At 37.2% G+C, this 22,954-nt stretch overlaps 1 protein-coding gene across 4 annotated transcripts in view; it reads left to right on the forward strand.

Annotated features, from left to right (window-relative positions):
* NECTIN3 (nectin cell adhesion molecule 3) overlaps positions 1 to 22,954 on the forward strand; it is a 63,213-nt gene that overhangs the window by 11,661 nt on the left and 28,598 nt on the right. For all 4 annotated transcript variants that reach the window (XM_042810230.1, XM_042810231.1, XM_042810232.1 and 1 more), the window contains exons 2-4: positions 10,664 to 11,002; positions 18,569 to 18,865; positions 20,871 to 20,988. In XM_042810230.1, the coding sequence (XP_042666164.1) occupies positions 10,664 to 11,002; positions 18,569 to 18,865; positions 20,871 to 20,988 (754 nt within the window). The remainder of the gene's footprint in view (positions 1 to 10,663; positions 11,003 to 18,568; positions 18,866 to 20,870; positions 20,989 to 22,954) is intronic.

The following is a 22,954-nucleotide window of genomic DNA, read 5'->3' on the forward strand; positions in this document are numbered from 1 at the left end:
TGGGAGGGTATTTTTCTGACCAAGCCTTCAGTTAGCAGTTACTGCTGTTTGTTTTTTCTAGAGAGATTTATATGATGGAAACTGTAGTGCTGGGTGGTGCTGGTAGGCAGTGGGATTTCATTCATTGTATTTTTTTAATTTTTTTGAGTTGGAGTTGCCCTTACTCACTTGGTATGGACAACAAGTAGTTAGATTTGTATAAAGTGCATTGCACAGAATTATGGAGGACCTTAAGAAACAGTGATTGATTAATGGAACAAGTTGGCTAGTATAGATGAATGTTGAGTGATGCAACTGAGGCTGCCTTCATGGAGTGGAGGAGAAGGCTTGCATACGTTATGGCTTTCAAACTATTTTTGAACTTGGAAACAAGATCTTGAGAATGCGATGGTCAGTTCCTTGAAATAGTGGCTTTGCATTATCATTAAAAGGGTGTTGGCAGGCAGGGCAACCAGTATGTTACATGCTTACATGTAGAAATAGGCTGTTTGTCCAGTCTTCAAATACTGTGTTCAGTTTTGCTCTCTTGGTCTTAAAAACAAACAAAAAGCAAAAATAGAACACTTAGGATTGAATAGACTAGATATCAAGAAGAAACTCTACTGTGAGGGTGGTGAGATGCAGGAACAGGTTGCCCAGTGAGACTGTGAATGCCCCCTCCTTGGAGGCATTCAGGGCCAGGCTGGATGGGGCTTTGAGCAGCCTGGTCTAAAGGGTCCCTGCCTATAGCAGGGGGGTTGGAACTAGGTGATCTTTAAGGGCCTTTCTAATCCAAACCATTCTATGAAGTTATTTCAGGGAAAGATCAAGTATGAAAGTGAGTCCCTATGTTATGCAAACAAAGACTTCTCAGTTGAGGAAAAGAGGTGGGAGAAAGGAGAGGAAGGTTTATTGTTGTATCAATGAAATGTTGAGTGACTTTTGCTTCTGTCTGACTGTTCTTGGTAATTTTTCTTGGATGAGTGCATAAACACAGGTTCTCTGTTATAACAAACTATGCTACTAAGCTGCTGACTCATGAGAAACTACACATGGAGTCAATGGAAACAGTCACAGTACAGGTCTGCCATCTTTATCAAATGGTCATCCTGTTTTTGCAGTGTTTCCCGTAATGATAGGAAGTTGAGACTATGGAGATGTGTCAGTGCTTTTTAACCTTTATGGGCACACTCAGTAATATAAACATTCTTATTTGGCAGTGTATGTAATTCAGGACCTCTCTTGGGTTGCCTTCCCTGAGAACAAAAATGAGTTCTTGCAGTGCTTTCTTGTAGGTAATATGTGAGGTGTTTGAACATGCTTTGTTTGCTTTGAGACTCCCTAAATGGCTAATACCTACAGTGTTCAAGGTGAATTTCAGATCAATCTTAACTGGTGCTACTCAAAGCTGAGTGTTTACATGAAATGTTCCAGAGTGGCACTTGCAATTCTTGAAAATAACTACCATACATGTAAACTTGCTGTAATTTCCAGCAATCCCCTCTTACTTGTATTTGTTCCTGCTGACTACTGTTTTAATTTGGCCCCGTTAGAATTTGGAGTTCTATCTTATTTCTTTAGATTGACTGAGAAAGACTTGTTATGTGCAACTTAATGTGTGTGTTTTGTCTCTAACACGGTTTCCTGGCAGCCCCACAAAGATACAGAACAGAGGCACAACATTACTTCTGACCTTCCTCTGTATTTGTTAGCATTTCATTTTAAGCTAGATGCCACGTAGGAGAACCTCAGCCATTGCCTTCTGTTTGGTTTGTCAGGGCTGTTAACTCATGCTCCTTTAAAAGGTTTTGAAGATGTAGAAGTACTGAGACATTGCCATCAAATGAGTAGTAATGTGAAGAACTTCCCTTGTAGTTCCCCTTGCTTTTTATTTAGTATTTGTACCTAAATGCTATACCTGAGATTAAATCAGTTTAAAATGGGACTATGAAGTATTCATTTCTTGGGCTGGAAATGGAGTACACAACTACAACAACACTCTTATTAGTGTATTTGAGGGAGCAGGACTAAGGATGAGATCTTTTCCTCTAGTCCTACTTTTGAGCCTGACTCAGTTCCTGGAAAAAGGGTGTTTTGTTTTGCTTGTTCCTCTTTAAAAGTGGGGGAATAGGAAGTTTTGCCTGTTTTAAACTGAGGTTGGAATGTTTATTGTGGAAGAACATACAGCTGCCTTGTAGATTGCCTCAGTCATTAGTTTTGTAAATATCTGAATGCTTAGTATGAGAGTAAACACAAGTGTCTGAATTTACAGTACACTAACATACACAGAAGACAATAGTTCAGGAGTGTGTTAAGCAGACAGTGAAGTTAATGTAGTTGAAATTCCAGAGCAAGTTTTCAAGTTGCTGGGGCTCTGTAAACATTATTTATGAGTAGTTGAATTTAAAGCTTTAACCTTATAAAATTGGCTTACTGAGAATGTCCTTGACAACTCAATTTGAATCATGAGTTTAACCTTTTTTAAGAACTTAGCTAGTTTCATAGATTGCGTTTAATTTTTACTGCCTGATACAAAAGATCTTCAGACTGTGGTAGAAAGCAGTATAAAGGGCTGTATGAGGAGTTAGTGTAACTTGTGCTTCTGCTTTAGTTTTATGTGAAGAATAGCCCTGTGAAATAAGAATGGTGGCTTAGATGTGAACTTCTGTGACTGTGTAAGTTGAGACATATTATGTTAAACAGTTTAAAATGACTTGGTATTTCTTTGGAGTAAAACAGCACTTAGCAGTAGATTACTTTGCTTCCTGCGATGGAAGATATTCATCTAATGAACAAAATACTTCATGAGTTAGTGAGTGCTAGAGAGGGGTACAACTGTATAACGTGCTGACGTGGGGGAAAAATATTAGATCAAGGTCATCAAGTCTGTATATGAAGCTATTTGTATAGTAGGAAATGTTTTTTGTCCAGTGTTGCATTATCTGGCCTTCTGAAAGGAGGGAATGAAGGAGCTGCTAACACCAGTCTCTTGGTACAGTGGTGTGGTGCATTGTCAGCTCTGTTCTTAGGAGCAGAAGGTGGAGGTTCAAAGTAGCTACAAATTCTTCAGAACATTCTGTGGTAATATTTAACTGAGAGTTTGTCTCTTGAGCTACACTTGTCAATTAGACATAACATTCCCCTTTTTGTTGTAGCCCTTGTAAGCATGTGGGCTGTAGTTCCTAGGGAGTGCTGCTTACATGTTGGAATTAAGACTGGAGTTAAGTTTGGTTCCAATTATAGATAAAACAAATGAACTTAAAACATTCAGAACTTAATCTACACACTTGAAAGTGAAGAATGTGGATAGCTGCATTAGTGCTGATACATCAGTGCTGTAGGAGAGATCTAGGAATATGCCATTATTTTCAAAAGCTTGGGGTCCTTTGAACCCTATTAAAATGAAAGGGGGGGAAGGGGCAAAATAGCTAGTGAAGGTAGATGAGGGCAGAGTGAATTACTTTTGCCTTAACCCAGTACTTTTTCTCCTCTATGCCAAATTTCCAAGTCTTTGTCTTATAATAGACATTTCCATGCATATTGCACTGTTCTGATCAACATTGAGCAAGGTTTAAGAATTCTTCAAAGACAGAAATAGCATGTATTTTCTTTTTTTCAGAAAAATCTTCAAAAAGAGGAAGGTGAACTTAGGTAATGCACATAACGGTCATAGAAGTCTACCTCATCCTTCATTTCTGCTCTCTACCTACCTTGTTGAAAAATTCAAACAAGGGGTTGTGACAAAACAAGTGATGCTGAAAGAGGAATAAAGTTATGTTAAAATGGTAGCTCATTGGTCTACATTTCAGGACTTTATTTTTCCTGAGGACGTGGTTAACAATTTGAAACACAAGCTGATGTTGAAGAATTTTGTGCTGCCTTAGTTCTGATCTTTTTTTGACGTTGTACTTTGTGTTCTCTATACTGAAGATGTGCACGGACTTCTTCCCAACAATTTAAACATATAATTTTATAAAGCCTCAAGTGGTGATTTCAGGCTTACTTTCTGTAGAGTCCTTAAGTGCTTTGAATCTCTAGCTAAACAAATCTTAAAACGCCACCAGAATGTGTGGCTGTGCTATCGTTGCCCCTGTTACGTTGCTACTTGTGATTGACTAAACAAAGGATAACCCGGTGTGGGAAGCTGATTCAGAAAAAAGTGACTTTTTAATTATTTTCTAGAGTGAGCTTTCGTAGGTAGCTGATAAACAGTGATGCAGTGGGGGAATGACTGGAAGAATGAAACTGGTCTTTCTCATGTTAGCTGAAATTAGGTTGACCTCATGATGTTTAGTCTGACCTCGAAACTGTTCTGTGGTAAGTTTTGCTGACCTAGCAGCTTGGTGTCACTGAAATAGGATGTCTGTATTGTTTTGCTCTACTCTTGACTTCAGATCTTGTTTAGCTGCTCCATGTGTTAGTGGGTGCTAAAGCAGGATACATCCTTAACTTTCTGGATAACTTGCTGATGTGGGGAGAAACTGTAGGTTTTCTGGTCTTGTAGTGTTTGAGTCTGTCTTGTGCAGCCAGTTGAAAGCTACTGCAGAATAAGTGGCTAGCAAGTGGCAAGGTTGTCTCTCTTCCTTAGAGTCAGACTACTAAGTAATAGGCCACTGTTCTATAACAGATTAAATGAAAAATGAGCATTTCTGTAATTGTGTATGACCATTCCATATAGAAACATCTCTATTCTGTTTATGAATAACAAAGTTGGAAATGTGGAGACTAACCTCTAATGTAATAGCATGAGCGCTTTGGTGTATTACGGTTGCTATACTTTCATGACCCTATTGTCTGTCTTTTTTTTTTTTTTTTAACTGATAGGAATTTTAAGAATTATCAGCTTTTGTCATCATGGTCAATATTTGGTAGCCTCAAGTTCTGTGGCTCTTAAAACTAAAAGCAAGTTATTGATTCTTTAAGCAGCCTGAAACTGGAGAGTTGTCGAACTGAATGTGAATTTTAATTTTAAAATTCAGTCAAGGTTTTCTTTTATCTTGGTTTAAACATATCCAGACACAACTAGGTTACGCAACTTGGTCTAATACACTTGCAGCACTGTGCCTTGAAATCTGCCCTCAATTTAAATGTGATACCACATGCGATGGGAAGAATGAAGAGAGATACTGCAGCTTGTTTGGAAAGGGAGCAGTGTCAGATCTCAAAGGGCCAAAGTGCTCTTCCAAAAGGTATTTAAACAAGGAGTTTATGCTTTCCATTCCTGCTTTCACAAAGGAGCAAGTCCGTAGCTTCAATTTTGCAGTAATGTGCATGTTGAGACTTCAGTCTGAGGTAGGACAGTCCTGGAGTATTATTAAGTATAGAACCATGAGTAGTAAAGTAATACTCATTTGTAAGTCCTCAAAGGTTGTAAAACTGGAGATCAGAGGGTCTGTAGTAGTTTGAGAAGCTCAGTTGATTGTCAATTCCTGCATGTGTCTTTAGAGTTATCTGTGAAGTAGATCGAGAGGCTTACTAGCATGCTTACAAGTAAACTGGGGAAGTGGGTACTTCAAGTTGTAGATCAGTTTTGGGGAAACTCAGCTGCTTAAATGCTGTTGGTTTTAGAGGCAGGGTAGTTTTGTGCTAGACATGAGGTAATCTGATCAGCATGGGTCAGTACTGGAAAACATTACTGACAATCTCTAACTGATCAGAACAAGGTAAGCTCTTGGTCTGTTGCCTGTGCAGCCTAAATAGTAGGAAGAACACTCAATAAAGGATGAACACGGAGGCAAAAGTCTAGCAAGAGCACGTCTGACTGGTGCAAACAAGGGATTTTCCAACACTTGTGCAGGCCAAATGATGCAATTGCTTTGAAAACTTTTGCATTAACAGCATTGGATGCCATCTCACAATAAGATACTGAAGAAATCTTTTGTAACCCAGCAGTAGAGGTTATCTATTTGGTAGTGTTCTCAATTAGATGAGTTGCATGAAAAAATCCTGTGCTCAAAAGACATCCTGGAATGTGCAACTTGTCAGTGTGTATGATTGAGGAAATCAGAAGGGAGATAGAAAAGGAAGTAATGAGTGAAAAGAAAACTTATCTGCAACAGATTTGAACATAAAGAATAAACACAGTAATATTTGGATTTGAGCTGAGAGTTTGCAAATCAAGATCTCAGTTTGAATACTAACTTTTTCTTTAGGGATGGTGAAAATCCAGCATTTCAAGTGTGCAAGCAAAGAAGGTCGTATTTCAGTCTTAAGTTTTGAAAGGAGAATAGCTAAACTAAAACACTGTGTCTTGTGTGTGGGTATCTTGGATTTAATTAAGGAGATTAAAGAAATGTGGCCTTAAAGTGACTTGTGCATTATAAGCTTCTAAAACTGTGTTTTGGAGTAGACATGTGACTTGCTCACTATTTAGCTACAGTCTTTGAGCAAAATAAATTCTTGAATGAAGGTATTTGTGTCAAAGGAAATACCAACCTTTAATGAAGAACTTTGGAGTCATGGAGAGCCCTGAATATCAACATAGTAATTAACTTGCTAGTTTAAACTCTTACCTTGATTGTTCAGCAACCAAAAGAAGTTAAATAATGATAACCAGAGATATGAATGCAGATAGACCATGTGGTTGTTTTCACCTGGGTTTGGGAAGGACAAAGTAGGCTTACAGATACAAAAGAGGATGATTCTGAGAACTACCAAAGTAATTTTTAAAGAAGTGATTTCTTGGCCTAGGAGAAACTGCAGCAAAGAATGCTTGTCGATTCTAATAAACTCTAATGAGTAATTGCTTCCATTACCTCTATGCAGTCTGTTTGGGAGGCAGCCTGCTGGTTTATTTAACAAGTTTTATAGCCATCCTAAGCATAGTATCAAAACATCAAGTGATGCATATAAGACTTAGGATGGCATACTTCAGAATCTTTTCAGTTGACTTCAATAAACTGTCTTCAGTACGCATACTCTGTTTTAATCTGTTCTGTAAACAGAGAAGGTGAACAATAAGAGCTTCTGATACCTTTAAGTGCTCTTTGACAGTAACTTGGATGTGTGATTGTCTTCCTTTTAAATTATTTTAAAACGTGTTGCTTCAGTAAGACTTGGGATTTCTTGCATGGAAATGCTTGAGGTAGTGTCAAATCTGTGTTTCTGTGGTTAATGCAAGTTGCCTGCCAGTAGGCAGTAGAACATCTTCACTAAACAAAATTTATGACTTTCTTAGTTGCTTTGATTCATTTTACTGGAAGTGCTATTTTCATTTATTTTTTTTCTCTTCAGCTAAGAGGAGATGGACATCATCAGATAATAACCTTAAAAGAATAGGAAGGGAAATACTGTTGGCAAGGAACTTAAGACCCTGAACAGTCATGAAAACATTTAGTGATAAATAAAAGTGGGCCAGAACCTTGAGGTTTCTGAAGTATGAGAATAGAATCTGTGTGATTCTTGTCTACTCTTATTTGTCTTTTAGTACTGAGAATTAAACTGGTGTGCACATGGTCATCCATGGATCATTACTACTTTAGGGAACCATGTAAGAAATGACTTAAAGTTAAGTCCATATGATAAAGACCTCTTCCTTTATCTGTAGTTTTGTCTGAAAAAGTTTTGCATGACACTACAGTGTTTTCAAACCTCAGTGGTATCTAAAAGCTGCTTTCAGAATTTGGCTTTTGGCAATTAATGAAAGTTACAATTGCTTGAAATATGAAACTGACTATGTGTAATATCCTCCTCGTGATGAAGTAACTGAAGTCTGGTTTTCCTTCATGAGTTATTACTTTGTTGGGAGCAGAGAGTCCCGCGCAGTCTAACTTTTCTTTCATGTTCTGCTCAGACCCAGCATTCAAACACTATCAAGACTATTTAAATGAGAAGCACTTAGTTTTTCATATTTTAACAGTTTTCCATTAAAAGGCTCAAAACTTCCAGTGCAACTGTATGCCTTGTTCCATATAAGGTTATTAGATATATTCCTAAAATCATGGATTAACTGTCAGGTTTTGGGTGACTTGTTTATAATGATGAACCTTGTTACAATTAAAGAGAGCCTGCTGGCTTCCCTGGGACTCAGTATTCTCAGCCATGAAAACATGGAGTGTGTCCAAAGTAAATGCATGCAGACTCTTGCTGCAAGATGGTTGTTTGCAATTGAAGTGAGTGACAATCTACAGTGAAAGTTGAATATTGTGTTTGATAATGCACATGGAAGTACAAAGAGAAGTTTTGTGCTGGATTGTACTGAGCAGTGTATTGCTGAGTCTGGAAAAGAAGAAAAAGCCTTGTATGTGAAATCTCTAGAACAGTTTTAATAGAAGAACTGGATTAGTATAGGTGAGTTGGTCTTGTATTTGGAGTTACAATGTGTCAAAAGACAAAATAAATGTAAAATTGAGGGCGATGTTCTGTTGGCTCTTTTCATGGAACAGGTAAATGAAGAACAAAATATAACTGATGAATGTTCTGTGGCTGGAGCTGTATTTGAAGTATCTTCCTGAAAGCCTTTAAATCTTGAGAGCAGCAGCAACAAAACTTCACTGCTGAAAATATCTGTGCAATCAATATAAGAAATGACACAGTGTTCTCTGTGCACAAATGAGCTGTTAGAAGTACTGGTAGTTTAAAAAAAAAAAAAAAAAAAGGGGGAGTTCCTTTTCACTACTCCAAAGGAGTGATGGCTGGTTGAGTACCAACATGTAATATGTATTTTCCTAAAGTGCTGTGGTCATCTTTATGTAACTAATACCTCTGATTATTAGAAGTAGACTTAACAAAAAGAAAAATCCTGACAAAACAGCAAAAAATCCTAACCCAATTTAAATGGAGACAAAACAGCTTGTTTGCTACCAAGTAGAATGAGTCTCTTTTTTTTTTTTTTTTTTTAATGCTGCTGGAAGTCTAGGCAGTTTTCATATAACTTTCCTTCAGGTGCTTTTCTGTCTCAGTAGTTTGTTGCAGTTAATACTGCTGATCATTCTGTTGGTCTTCAGTACAGAGTAAGATTCAGTGCAGACTAGAAATCGTGAATGGGTGATTTCTGAACAAAAATATTTTCTTACATTAATGGCAGTACAAGTATGTATGTTCTGAAATACATTAGTTTGTATTTTGAGATTTCAGAAATAAAGTGTGAGCTTTATATATAAGGTAAAATTGTTATCTTTCACTTTCTAATATTTTACTTCATGCTTAGATGTAATGACAAGTTGAGAAAGATTTAAAGAAAAGTTTCAATTAAGTGTTTGCATAGGCACTTCAGAAAGGGCAGCATTCTGGGTGCTGCATGTTGGTTACAAAGGTGTGGAAAGAGTAGAGAGAACATTCTTTCATTACTTGTAGATTAAAAGTATTGAATATTCTCTTCTTGAGAGTTTTTTTTATTGCCGTTTTGAGATTTCTGACTACTTTTTCCCTTTACCATCCTTTCCCAGTGACTGGCCTATCAACTGTCTTGATTTCTAGATATGTTTTAGTTTAATTTAATTGTGCTACTCAGTGTTTTCATAGAATTCCTGACTAATGTCAGTAGTATACTGAAAGAAGTCTTTATCTGAATCTTTTAATTACTTGTTTAAATTACTTCATTGACTTAGCTGTGACTTGAGCACTGAGAAATTGTTGGGAAATAGAATCCTTCCAAGGATGGATTTGCATATAGGTGTATAGATGGGTTTGTTTTTTTTTTTCCCAGAAACAGGATTTCTATTTTATAAAGGCTTGTTGACCAAAATGGTGGTTATTGTATCCATTTGAATGCCTTCTTTGCATGTGAAAACTGGGCTATTAAAAGTTGAGCTGTTACTGAGAAAGTTAATCAAGATATAGTCCAGGTACTGGTTTGACAAGAAAAATTGAAAAATGCTGAGTAGTTAAAATAGTGCCTTTAGAACTTGATTCAGTCAAAGTAAACTGTGGACTAAGACTTTTCGGCTTCATTTCATTAGTTCACTTGAAGAATGGATGACTGAAGTTGCTGGAGCATCTGTTTAGCAAAAGAAGTTGAACCTGTGGTTTAATGGTGGTTAGAAACTATGTTGTCTGGTGGGTTTCTTTCATGAAAGGAGGTGATGTGTGATACTGAGCTTGAAGTGCTGTTGCTGCTTTTGAAAGTACTGAAGACCTTAAACAGATATCAAATCTGCTATGAAGACATAGCACCACAGTGTAGGACAAAAATTGCATTTGTATGATGATGCTTATCTTTATTAGGATCTAGGATCTGTAGGCATCATAGGTGATAAAAGTCTTAAGTTATGCCTTTCTTGTTAGGAGGTCTTCATTAGCATTATCTCAAGAAAGCAGAAGTAACTGAAGTATTTAAATTTTTACCTGATGCTCTAGATCAGTAATCAAGCTGCAAAAATACCATGTTGGAATGTTTTCCAGTAAACATGAATGTATATAGTGCTTATAACTAGTTAACTTCCTGGAAAATCAGTATACTAGTTACGTGGTCTTCATGTTGCTTGATATAGTGCTGATTTTGACATCTGTGTTCTCAGCAGTATGACTGATCTGTATCCACCTTGGTTTTCTCCTAAGGCAAGCTTTTGTAAGTTCAAGCTGTGTTTCCACATGGCTGTGGATCAGGTAAAAGAATATGGTTTTTCAGAGAAAAGTAGGAGTTCTCTTCGTAAAAGGTAAGCTAAATGATGAAGAGTTAATGTGAAGACCTTCTTGTGTACCAACTAATACTTTTGTGGTGGTTTTTTTTTTTTTTTTTTTTTAGGTGCCTTAGCTGGACCAGTTGTTGATCCACATGTGACAGCAGTTTGGGGGAAGAAGGTTGCACTGAAATGCATAATTGATGTAAATGAAACAATAACACAAGTTTCCTGGGAGAAGATCCATGGTAAAATCTCAGAGACTATTGCTGTTCATCATCCTGAATATGGAATTTCTATTCAAGAAAAATACCAAGGAAGAGTGTCATTTAAAAACTACTCACTTACTGATGCAACAATCATCCTAAAAAATGTAAGCTTTTCTGATGCAGGAGAATATATCTGTAAGGCAGTTACATTCCCTCTTGGAAATTCACAGTCGTCAATAACTGTAACAGTATTAGGTAAGTAAACTTAAGGAAAAGAACTGAAATTAGTAGCATCAACTTATTAATATTTTGCTTTTTTTGGACAATGATTTTTAGAATTTAGACTTGGAGACAGCACTGATTTTAGGGATCTGTGTGTGTGCTTGCTGAAAAGCTGCTGAAGACAGTGTTAGTCTTCATTACCTTCTAAGTTTGCTGTTAGTATGGTAAGTTAATGACATTGGTTGGGTTTGTAATATAAATTGTTAATTAATGTTAATATAAATAAAAGAAGTCTACACCTTGTAAGTGTAAAGTAGAATTATTCAGACTATTTCTGGGAATTCAAGCCCTTGTATAGTTATGTAGTTATCTGATGTGAAACTTATATGAAACTTGAACTTAAAAAGTAATTTCGTCTACCTCACTGAGAATTCTGTGTTGTTGTGCTTGTGTTCTGTTGGAAGGACCAGTACTGAATACCAGGTTAATTTAGATAGCTGTGCAATATGAAGTAAAACAATTACTTTGGCCTAATGACTTAACTGTTTGTCATAACTTTTATCTTCTAACAGTCAAGTTATTTATATATCCCTTGCAGGTAGTCAAGTGCTGTTTTGTTCAGCAGAGCTGACCTTCAGTGACTCTTTCTGTACATAAGTTTTGATTTTTAGGATATTCTTGGTTTCTGGGGTCTTCCAAAATAGTAGAATGCCCTATGAAATAAATCAGATGGATGTAACATAGTATGTGAACTGACTTCCACCACAAGGTGGGGCAAAATAGATGCATCAAAGCAACTGATTTAATCCAGTTTAATATCATTAACTTCTTTAAGGAAGCTTTGTTTGATACGAAACACGTAGTCTTCTGATTCTTTCCTGCCTCTATTTCACCTGTTACGATTTTTGTCTGTGACAAGCAGTTATGTCCATGGTTACTAAAGCAGTCTCTCAGCTTCTGGGTTCATTTCTATCACTAAACACTGGGAGGTTCTCATTGCTATCCCTCATCTCTTCTGTTTAGTCTTAGTATGATTTTTTTTTTTTTTTTTTTTGCGCACCTTACTAGTAGCTATTTATTTTTGCCCCATTGGGTCTTGTTTTTTGAAGCACGAAGAGTCCCTGCAACTTGGAAAGCAAATCCATGGTTTGTGTGCTCATTGTTCTACATCTGAAAATGTAGGACTGCAGTGTGCTTAATAAGTTGTATACAACAACGTTTGTTAGAATAGATGAAGTATAGTATGTCAGGTGTAGTGCTCTTGGTCATGGCTTTTTTCTTAATGATGTGGATAGCTACTGGGAGTTATAAGCCTGTCAGTGGCGTGGTGTCAACCTCTGAACTTCAAAACTTCAACCAATTCTTTCCAAGTTAGTAACAAACATGCATATTTGGATAGTAAATGTTCAGCAAAATACAAGCTGAATGGAAGTGGGATAGGGGTATTAGGAGGATTAAAAAAACATATAGATCAAGCCTCTCCTGACAGAAGTGAATCTAAATATTATTTTTCTTCCTTTAATTTGCAGTCTTAACTGCTTGCTTTTCCATCCTGGTTAGCAGGTGCTTAGCTTATACATAGAGCTGGGTAAACTGGGATTGACTGCCTCAATGTTTTCTGTTCTTCTGACAGTTTTTTGCTACAGAGTTATCTAGAGTTAATCTAGAGTTGAGTAGTAAAAGCAATAGGGGAGTGGTGTTTTGTAGTGGTCTTTGGGGTTTCAGTAGCTTGAGTTCAACAACAGAAGCTCAGGTCTGTTTTAAGACATAGAATAGCTCCAATCAGAACTTAAAATCCTGATGTGACTTAATCAGCTTTCTTTTGACTGTTTTCCTTCTGTTCTAAAAAACTGTCCCATGAGTGATGAAAGTCCAGCTGAGGTTGAAACTGGTTATTTCCAGTAGAAACATCACCTTTTTACCTCCTGGTTCCTATTTAGTAAGGAATTGATTTGCTTACTATATATAGCAGGCACATTAATCTAGTAATAGGTGATATTAAAATGTAAAACAGAGGGACTGAGGAAAAAAATAATTACAAGGTAATGTCGTATTTTGCCACAGTATATTGGTCACTTAAGATAGAGGTTCTAAACACCAACTTATGTTCTTACTGCATTTACATCTGTTAAGCTTGACTTTGCTTAGTCTATTTGCTTAGCTTAGTACTTTGTTGCTTTAAGGAAATGCACTGTAAGAGAAGAGGTAAGATGAAGAAATGTAAATGCTTTTCAGGCTAATTAATCTATCTAAAACTATAGTTCTTAAAGCTCATCTTCTATTAGCTAGAGCAAAAAAGAAATTTGTATGTCAGACTGTGTGTTCTGTGCTTTCCATTTCTCAAATGAAAAAGAAAACAAAAAGACTTTGTTTTAGTCACAAAGATAGTGACTAAACTGGCCAAAATGGTCTTTGAAGAAAGAAGAGATGGTGTATAGCAGAGGTACTTCTGTTGCTAGCTAATTGAATACTACATATGGTGATTTAAATAATTGGTTTGGTTTTTATCCCACTGTATTGCAAAGCTAGAGTTCAGAATTGCAAAAAGCAAAGGCAAGAACCGAGAGAAGGAAGAGCTGCCTTCTGTAAGTGAAGTTCAGGTTTTAGACTATCTAAAGAACCTGAAGGTGTACAAGTCCATGGGATCTATTCATGGGTTCTGAAGGAAATGATGAAGTTGCCAAGCTGCTATCCATCATATCTGGAAGGTCATGGCAGTCTGAAGTTCCCACTGACTGGAAAAGGGGAAACATAACCTCCATTTTTGAGAAAGGAAAAAAGATCCAGGGAAATACAGGCCAGTCAGTCTCACCTCTGTGCCTGGCAAGATTGTGAAGCAGATCCTCCTGAAAGTTCTACTTAAGACACATTGAAAATTAAGATGAGGTGATTGGTAACCAGAATGGCTTCACCAAGAGCAAATTGTGCTTGTGGAACTGAGTGACTTTTTACAATGGAGTTACAGCATCAGTGAATATAGGGAGAACAACAGAAACCATCTACTTGCACTTATGCAAAGCATTTGCACTGTCCTGCATGACATCCTGGATAGGGAATGGGCTGCATGGTCACACTCAAAGCTGTGGTCAATTGATCGGTATCCAAATGGAGGTGAAAAATGGCATTTCTCAGGGATCAGTGCTGGGACTGGTATTAAATAACACCTTTGTAGGCAGTGTAGACAGTGGGATCAAGTGCACCGTCAGCAGGCTTGCAGATAAGACCAAGCTGAGTGATGCAATTGACATCCTGGAAGAAAGGGATGCCATCCAGAGGGACCTGGACAGGCTTGAGAGGTGAAGTTATGAAGTTCAACAAGGCCAGATGCAAGATCCTGCACCTGAGTCAGAGCAAGCCCAAGCACACATACAGATCGGGTAGAGAATGGCACAAGAGCAGCCCTGAGAAGAATTTGGGGGGTGTCTGATGAAAGGTTCAATAGGAACCAACTGTGTGCTCCCAGCCTAAAAGGCCAACGGTATCCTGGGTTGCATCAAGAGAAGTGTGACCAGCAGGTCAAGGGAGGTGATCCTCCCTCTCTACTCTGCTTTCATGAGACTTCACTTGGATTATTGCATCCAGTTTTGGAGCCCTCATTACAGGAAGAACATGGATTTGTTGGAATGGAACCACAGGAGGGCTATGAGGATGTTCAAAGGTTTGGATCACATCCCCTATGAGGACAGGATGAGAGAGCAGGGACTCTTCAGCCTAGATAGGAGAAGATGATGGGGGGGGCATATAGTGGTCTTTCTGTACCAGAAGAGAGCCTACAGGAAAGCTGGGGAGGAACTTATTTTATAAGGGCATGTAGCGACAAAGAAAAGTGGCTTTAAACTGGAGGAGAGTAGATGTAGACTAGATATTAGAAATTCTTTACTGTGAGAATGATGAGATGCTGGAACAGGTTGTCCAGCAGTGTTGATGTCCCCTCCCAGGAGGCATTCAGGGCCGGATTGAGCAGAATGATGTAGCAGGATGTGTCCCTGCTTATAGCAGAGAAGTTGGAACCAACTGATGTTGGGAAAAGTTGGACTAGATGACCTTTGAAGATCCCTTCTAACACAAACTATTCTATGATGTTAAGCTTGAGTAATGAAGTACTTCTTCTTCCTCTAGAGACTTACTCTTAAGGATGACAGGCAGGATTTAAAACCTGTGAATCAAATGAGCTGCACAACACAGAGTATTGAAAGTGAATTTACATCTGCCACCTTGGATAGATCCCCAGGCACACTGATGTACCAATTATTATGATGAAAATTTAAAGGAAGATGCATGTCTGTAGGACGCTAGCTGATGTGGAGGTGGACAGGAAGTAATATTAAGAATATTTTTTTTGAAAAGTTACAGAAGTTACTAGGTACATGTATGTTATGATAAAAAATGGGTTGACATTTCCCAGTGTCATGTTGTGACTAATTAATTAGTGAGTTTAATGGTCGGTCGAAATAATATTGTTTGTATTGTATTTATGCCAGTTACATCCAGACTTCCTGCATACAGTTACAGAAATGTTTCTTTCAAAAAAAGCAAATAATTCAACTTCCTTGTAAATCCAAAAAACCTTGTACACTTTCTCTCTAGACACTGTGTTATGTTGTCTTTTTGTAAAGTGTGAGAGTTTGGTTAATGGTATCTGATGGTTCGTGTATGTAACACAAAGCTAAAGTAGGTAGGCTTAAATTAGGTAGCAATTATGAGAGAAGGATTGACATGGATGTGCAAATGAGTTGAGCATTCCTGAATAGGTGCAAGTTTAGTTTAAATATGACAGTGGCTTATAACTGAAATGTAATCAAGATTGTGCAATGGCTTCCAATATCTGTGACCACTCTTCTTCAACACAAGCAAGGTAGCCCATGCCCACTATCAATCAGTGTCTCTAACCTCCTTGATTATTTAACTGGGCTAATGGGGAGCTGCCACTTCCCTTTCACTCTTATACTTTGGAAACAAGTCCATTCTGCATTTGAATCTTTGTAGAAATGATTTTCTATTTTTTTCCCCAGGTAAATATTGCCTCTACCATATTTTCTATTTCACTTGAGCAGAGCATGATCATAGAATCAAGTATAATGGAGCATAATATTTCTAATAATGGTTAAAGCAGCTTCTCTAATATTCTCTTAGGTTTTTCTGTGCCACATTTGCTTTTGGTCATTTCTTTTCTAAGTTTCCCAATGTGAAAAGCATGACTGGGAGATGGCAATAGACCCTTGTAATTAAGGATTCATTCAGAAGATAATTTTCTTAAGCTATAGGTAAAACAACCTGAAAGGCTACAGAATTAGTAGCTGGGTTTCTACTGTTAATTGGCTTCAGTTGCTGGAGTGGGGTATTGTGAAAGATAACCAAATGAGCAGCTAACTCCTTTTTATCTCTTAGTTGATATGTAGTTCAAAAGCCATGATTTATGGAAAATGTAACTAAACACATTAAAAGTGTGCAACAATAAAGCACCAAAGCACTTTGGACTAGAAAGAGCTATATTTTATCAAGATGAGTTACTTATCAGTTTAATTTTTTCTTTCTGGTGAGTGAAGGTCTAAGAATTACTCTATCAGCTGAGGCTGTTCAATCTTAAAAATATCAGATGTCACCTGAGAAAGGAAGCTTACCATTTGAAGGAAAGTTAATATTAGGAGAAACTAAGCTTTTAAAATCCTACATCCTGTTCTCTGGCACTTAATATTCAAAGACAATTTATTTTAATGAGCTTACTAAGTGAAGCATCATACTGAGTGATCTGTTCTGGGTTTAGAGATGCACTGTTAGACATGTGAACTAATAACTATTCCTTCATAAACAGTGGGGAAAAAAAATTTTGAAGGAGTTTTACCTTCAAGAAAAGTTCAAAGAGATGAAATAGGTGAACATTTTTGTTGCACCTGAAAGTTCTGGTGAAGAAACCTAATACTAATGGTGAAGCTTTTTGATTTTGGTGTGATGGGGTGGATGAGAGGGGCTTGGAGGAAAGTGCATTAAAGAAAGCTTCGGTTCTCATTAGTGTTAGAGAGTAGGGCATCAAACTGAAAGAGGAGCTCTATTACAGATGTTGCAAATCTAGAAACACTGAATGTAGAATTTGGTGGAAGAGCTGTTGCTGTTGGTTTATTTACAGTAGGGTCATTTACATAGCACAGCAGGAAAGGCTGTCAGATAAATGATGCAGAAAGCAATTCAGTCTTGATGGTCTTCCTGAAACAACAGCCAGCCTTCAGTTTGAGGTATATTCTTCAAGCACTTGCCAGAAATCAGCCAAACTGATTCTAGAATCCACTCACACAAAAATAAGTTTTTACTGTTATCTCTTTCAAGGTATTGTGATCTTGAGAGTATCTTGCCAGCTCTTGTGAAGTGTGCTTCATTACATTTTAATTTGTGCTAGCTTCAGGTTTTTTGGAAGAAATGCTGTGAACTAAATCTCTTCTTATGGGGTATTGAAAAGTGTGTAAGTGGAAAGAATTGCCATTGCTTTGTAATTGAGAACTGATCCACTGAGATGGATTCTGAAGTGTAGTGATGCCTTTACTTTGGAGAGCTCATCTTAACTGAATCAATGCACAAGGATTTTGTAATAGGGTACTGTACTACTGAGAAGCCCAGATGTCCCAGTATTAGAAAGGGAAATGAACCATCCTAAAACACAAAGCCTTAGTTCATATCAGAAGCAGAAGATGGTCTGGGGACTTAAGTCGTAACTGGTGTCTATTCCAGCTTAACAAGATTATACTAGTAAAACAGGAAGAAGTACTTAAAGGCTTTACAGCCTGTGGCAGACCTGTGGATCAGTAACATAGCTTCCTTTTTAGAGACAAGTTTGCTCTCTAAGTCCTAAACCTGTGGCAAAGCAATGGATTTACAAGGATGTCAGGTTCTTTTGGTTGAGCTTCTTGAGTCTTGAACAAAGTATTGAGATCAAGTTTTTAATGTCTATAGCTGATAACATCTGTATATACACTTCTAATTTTATATATAAAAATTCTGTAAATTATATGCATGAATAATTTAATGCAAAGTTTTTACTGTGTATATGTCTGCATTTTAAATCTTTAAAAAGGCAATTCTTGATTGTTCTTAGTTTTAGCCTGGAATTTGTTGTTGCACTTAAGAACTGTAAGAAACTTAAAATTTTAATATCTGGTGTTAGAACACTGAATAAAGTAGTGCTGAAATGACCAAAACTGTCAGTGTAGATTAATACTTTAAATACAGTACTGTACTTTGCAGTGCAATTCAGGCTTTCTTTAATATAGGAGGTATTTTCAATCTAATACATAAAAATCTATTTGTTGTCAGACATTGGAATTGAAGCACTGTGGTTTGTGCTTTGAGCCTAACAACTCTGGAGTTCTCTGTCAGAGCTTTAAACGTAAGGAATGAGCAGCATTAAACTTCAAGTCATGAGCAAATGCAATATTGGTGGGCCAAAGCACTGCAGAGTTCTTATCCTTGATAATCATTTGATCTTATTTACATATTGCCTGTTCAGTGTGAGCTCTGTAAAATGAGTTAGATGAGTGTTGCTATGTGAGAGAGTTAGGTGAAAGTTCTGAACTCTTTCTGGCTTAAATTTACCTTTTTTCTCCCCCATAGTTGAACCTATTGTCAGCTTAACGAAAGGACCAAACCCTCTGATTGATGGTGCAAATCAAACAATAGCAGCCATTTGTACAGCAGCCACTGGAAAACCTGCTGCGGAGATTGACTGGGAAGGAGGTCTTGGTGAAATGGAATCCAGCTCCACTTTGTTTCCAAATGAAACAGTGACAGTCATAAGTCAGTATAATATTGTCCCTACACGATTTGCAAGAGGAAGACGAATAACTTGTATTGTGAGGCACCCAGCTTTGGAAAAGGAGATAAGATTCTCTCATGTGTTGGATATACAGTGTAAGTATTTTTAAGTAGCTGTTGCTACTTGATGAATTTACTATAACTAGTGTCTTTATCTGTGTTTAGGTTTGATAGGGACATGTTGAACATCTAATTCTTCAGAAAATTGCTTAGAAAAGCATGTAATAAGGGATCAGCCAGGAATAGAAGTCTAGGGTTTCTGTTGTAATTAAAAAGTCTAGTAACAAAGCTAAAATAGCATTATGGTTGTTTGAGATTGTGGCTCATGGGTGAACTTAGTATTCATGGTGGTAGTCAATAAAGAAAAAATTACAGATGAAGTTTGGTCTATAAACACCTCACGGTGTCCTATGATTTCAGCAGTATTAAAGAAATCAAATAACACTTTATGGTTGTAATGACGAGTTTAAAGTATGACTTAAGGGAGGAGGGCATTCAGTAAGTTTAAAATTGTACGTAAAGCTTTTTCCTTTCTAATTTGCATAAGAAAACAAGATTGTAATATATTCAGTACCAGTACTTGTTACTCAACTTTAAATTGTTCAGGTACCGGGTTTGTCTAACAGATTTGTTTTAAATTGTCTTTAGAAGATATGAATATGAAGCAAGTTGGCTTATGACTCTGCTTAGATTAAAACTGCTGAAGAAAATAAGCCTTACGTGTGTGATCTGTTGTTTTTTTTTTTTTTTTGTTAAGCAATTTTGTTAAACAGCAAAATAAGCTGTCTTTAATTCTTTCTTTGATATTGTTCTGACTTAAGGACTTCAAAACAGCATGCAGCTGAAGTCTGACAGTTTAGTGGGAAGACATCTCATGACTGGAAAACATGAACTTAGTTACATCGGTGTGTAACTAAAGTCTCTTACACATTTGTTCTGTTTGGCAAAGTTTTGTTCAGATCGTGTAAGGACACTGCTTTGAACTGAGGTAGCCTTTGCTGCTGCACCTCATTCCCCTCTTTCTGAAAGTAATGTTTACTATCTGGGACTTGAGACTTGAAACAACTTTCTTGCATTGGTAGTTTAGGACTTGATAGATAAAGGCTTTGAACTTGTAAAGGATGAACGTTTGCATATTGTCTTGTGTGCACAAATGTCTTCTCCTTCTAAGCAGAAATGAGCAATTGCTCATTTGGACATACAGATCAGTTCTAATCACTGTTTTATTATCAGTGTTGAAATGATGTCTCAGATTTAAGTGAGACCAAAACAGCAGAAGCAAGGACTACTTGTCTTGACAATGAATGAGATTGAGGCTCTGTGTTTAAGAGAAGAATGGACGTTAATAACTGAAAGTTACTGCTAGCATGTAATTCAGAATCTGCAATGCCACTGCGTATAAGCAGCTTAAGAGCAAACGAGAATCGGAGATTGTGTGTTGTAGTCTTCCCTTCTACTTGCGGCCCTTAGAAATATTGCTATGCCTTTGCTGTAGGAGCTGTTACAAACTCATAACGATGGTTCTTTTTTTGCTGTTTTTTTTAACAATTCCTCAGGGTCTCTCTCACTTGTCTGAAGTGGTCCGCTTGCTTTTTTAGTTGCAAAACAACATAGTTGCACGTTACAATGGCAGCGGATAATGGTTAACCTTTTCAACTGGCAGGTGTGAACTTCTTGGTTTCCTAATTACCTTGCTTTTCAAAACACTGCTTCTGATTATTTGCTGTATCTTACTAGTGAGAAGTAGCTTTGAATTACCAAGGAATATGAAAGGAACGCAAAATTGATTCTTTCCTTTAGAATTTCTTCTACTTAAGTGCTGGTTGTTTTTTCTTTTTTTTTTTTTTTTGTTAAGAAACAAAACAAAAAAGAGTGGAACAGCTGCACCAGTTAAAACAACTGTATTATGCCCTTTCTAATTTACTGTTATGTATTGTGCTTATGTTTAGGACTGTATTTTATTTCTTTCTGGTGGTTGTGGCTCTTAAAAATCAAAACTAAAACAGCAAAAATGAAAACCTTTTGCATCAAGTTGATCATTACTCTGTTTGTGTTGAAAGAAAATATTGTGGTTACTGATAGGTAAACTATTTTTTGGCAGATGCCCCAGAAGTTTCAGTAACTGGATATGATGGAAACTGGTTCATTGGAAGAGAAAATGTTCAGCTCAGATGTAATGCTGACGCAAATCCATTACCTATGGAATTCATGTGGACCAGGTAAATATTTACAAAAGAAGGACTTGTGGCATGATTATGGTGGTATAATCTGAAGTGGTATTGTAAACTAAACAGGCTATGTAACTTGTATTGGGTAGGATGTAATGGTGTTAACCAGCCTTCTAAAAATAGGGTAGAGGATTTGTGTGTTGGAGAAGGTCCAGAGGAGGGCCACAAAGATGATCAGAGGGCTGGAGCACCTCCCCTACAAAGACAGGCTGAAGGAGCTGGGCTTGTTCAGCCTAGAGAAAAGAAGGCTGCAGGATGACCTCATTGCAGCCTTTCAGTACCTAAAGGGAGCATATAAACAGGAGGGGAGTCAACTCTTTGAAAGGGTAGATAATGGCAGAACAAGGGGAAATGGTTTTAAGTTGAAGGAAGGAAGATCTGGGTTGGGTGTCTTCTGGTGGAAGAACTTCTAGGGGAAGCTCTTTACTGTGAGAGTGGTGAGGTGCTGGAACAGGCTGCCCAGAGAGGTTGTGGATGCCCTGTCCCTAGAGGTGTTCAAGGCCAGGTTGGATGGGGCCCAGGGCAGCCTGGTCTAGTACTAAATAGGAAAGTTGGCGGCCCTGCATGTCGCAGGCGAGTTGGAGATTCATGATCAAAGTTGACTTGAGGTCCCTTCCAACCCTGGCCATTCTGTGAATATGGATGGGTATATATTTTTGAAGTTCATGAGCCTGGACAATTTATTGTTACTATTACAATAAAATCTTTGGTGGTTAAATTAGCATAGCCTGTATGTTGTTTTATATTGGGCAGTTTGATACATCTAGTAGGGAATCGACCATTTGATTAGTTCCATTTTAATATTACATGAAGTAGATTCTAGATATGTGAAAAGACTTATCAATACCTGCATTTTAAAATCTGTAAACTACAGTTGAGAAGGCAAGTACTTCTTACTGAATTGTGGAACTTGTCATGTTTTTCAAGAGTGTTTAAGTAATTGTCAAGACTGATAAATGCAATATTCAGCTTAATGGAAGCTAAGCTTTGAATGCATATCTCTAGTTTAAATAAATAAAACTTAATGTAGATGGGTGTTCTGAAATAATAGCTTAATTTAATGAGTAAGTGGATGGGGTGACCCTACTCTGAAATTTACTGTGTAGCTTTTGCAGCCGTGGTTGTATATCAGGCAAGAAACAGAAAAAGATGATAGAAGTAAACATAGATCAAAATTGGCACGGGATGGAGGTGGATAAATGAAATAAAGCTACTTGAAATTCATTTGATGCTTGCAGAAATCAAAGAAAGAACTTCTGTGAGCACAATATGAATTCATATGCAGCAGTGTTAAAGTATTTCTGTTGGTAAAATCATTGGAATATTTACTGTTCTTCAGTTGTAATCCTTTTCCTTGCATTCCCAGTGGCAGTTAAAAATTAGCATATAAAAATGATAATCATTGTAGTGTTGAGAAAAAGTGGAAATGATAACTTGACAGTAACTGAGTGCCAGTTTGATGGGAAAACTAACCATTATAGTCATGTAACAGACTTGATCCTAAACATACGCATAGGCGTATAGAGTCAGTATTGAAGAATGGTGTTGTACTGAAGAATTTGATCACACTTAAATGTTTTATCTATATGCTTAACTTAAACTTAGTATGATGAGATATTTCAACACAAAAAAAACTGCTTAAAGTAGTATGCCAGGACTTCGAAAGCACTACTGCCTTTTTCTTCAGATGAGCCAGGTACTCACTACTTGGATTTAAGTTTAAGAACTAGGCAATACAATTATTGTTTACAGAAAAAATATGTATAGCTTTTAGCACTTGAAGCTTTAGAAGTAACTATTAAGTCACTAAGGCAACCAGTAAGTCAACTTATACATGAAAGACTTAATTTACTGGAGTAAAAGGAGTGTGCTTTTTTGCTTTAGCAAATATGAAATTGACCTGAGTAGCTGTAACACTAATGAATGTTGAACTTTTAAGGAGGAAAAAATTATGCGT

The sequence above is a fragment of the Centrocercus urophasianus genome, unplaced genomic scaffold (genome assembly GCF_019232065.1).
Source record: "Centrocercus urophasianus isolate 14NV4802_14NV808 unplaced genomic scaffold, USGS_Curo_1.0 seq_12, whole genome shotgun sequence".
Taxonomy (NCBI): domain Eukaryota; kingdom Metazoa; phylum Chordata; class Aves; order Galliformes; family Phasianidae; genus Centrocercus; species Centrocercus urophasianus.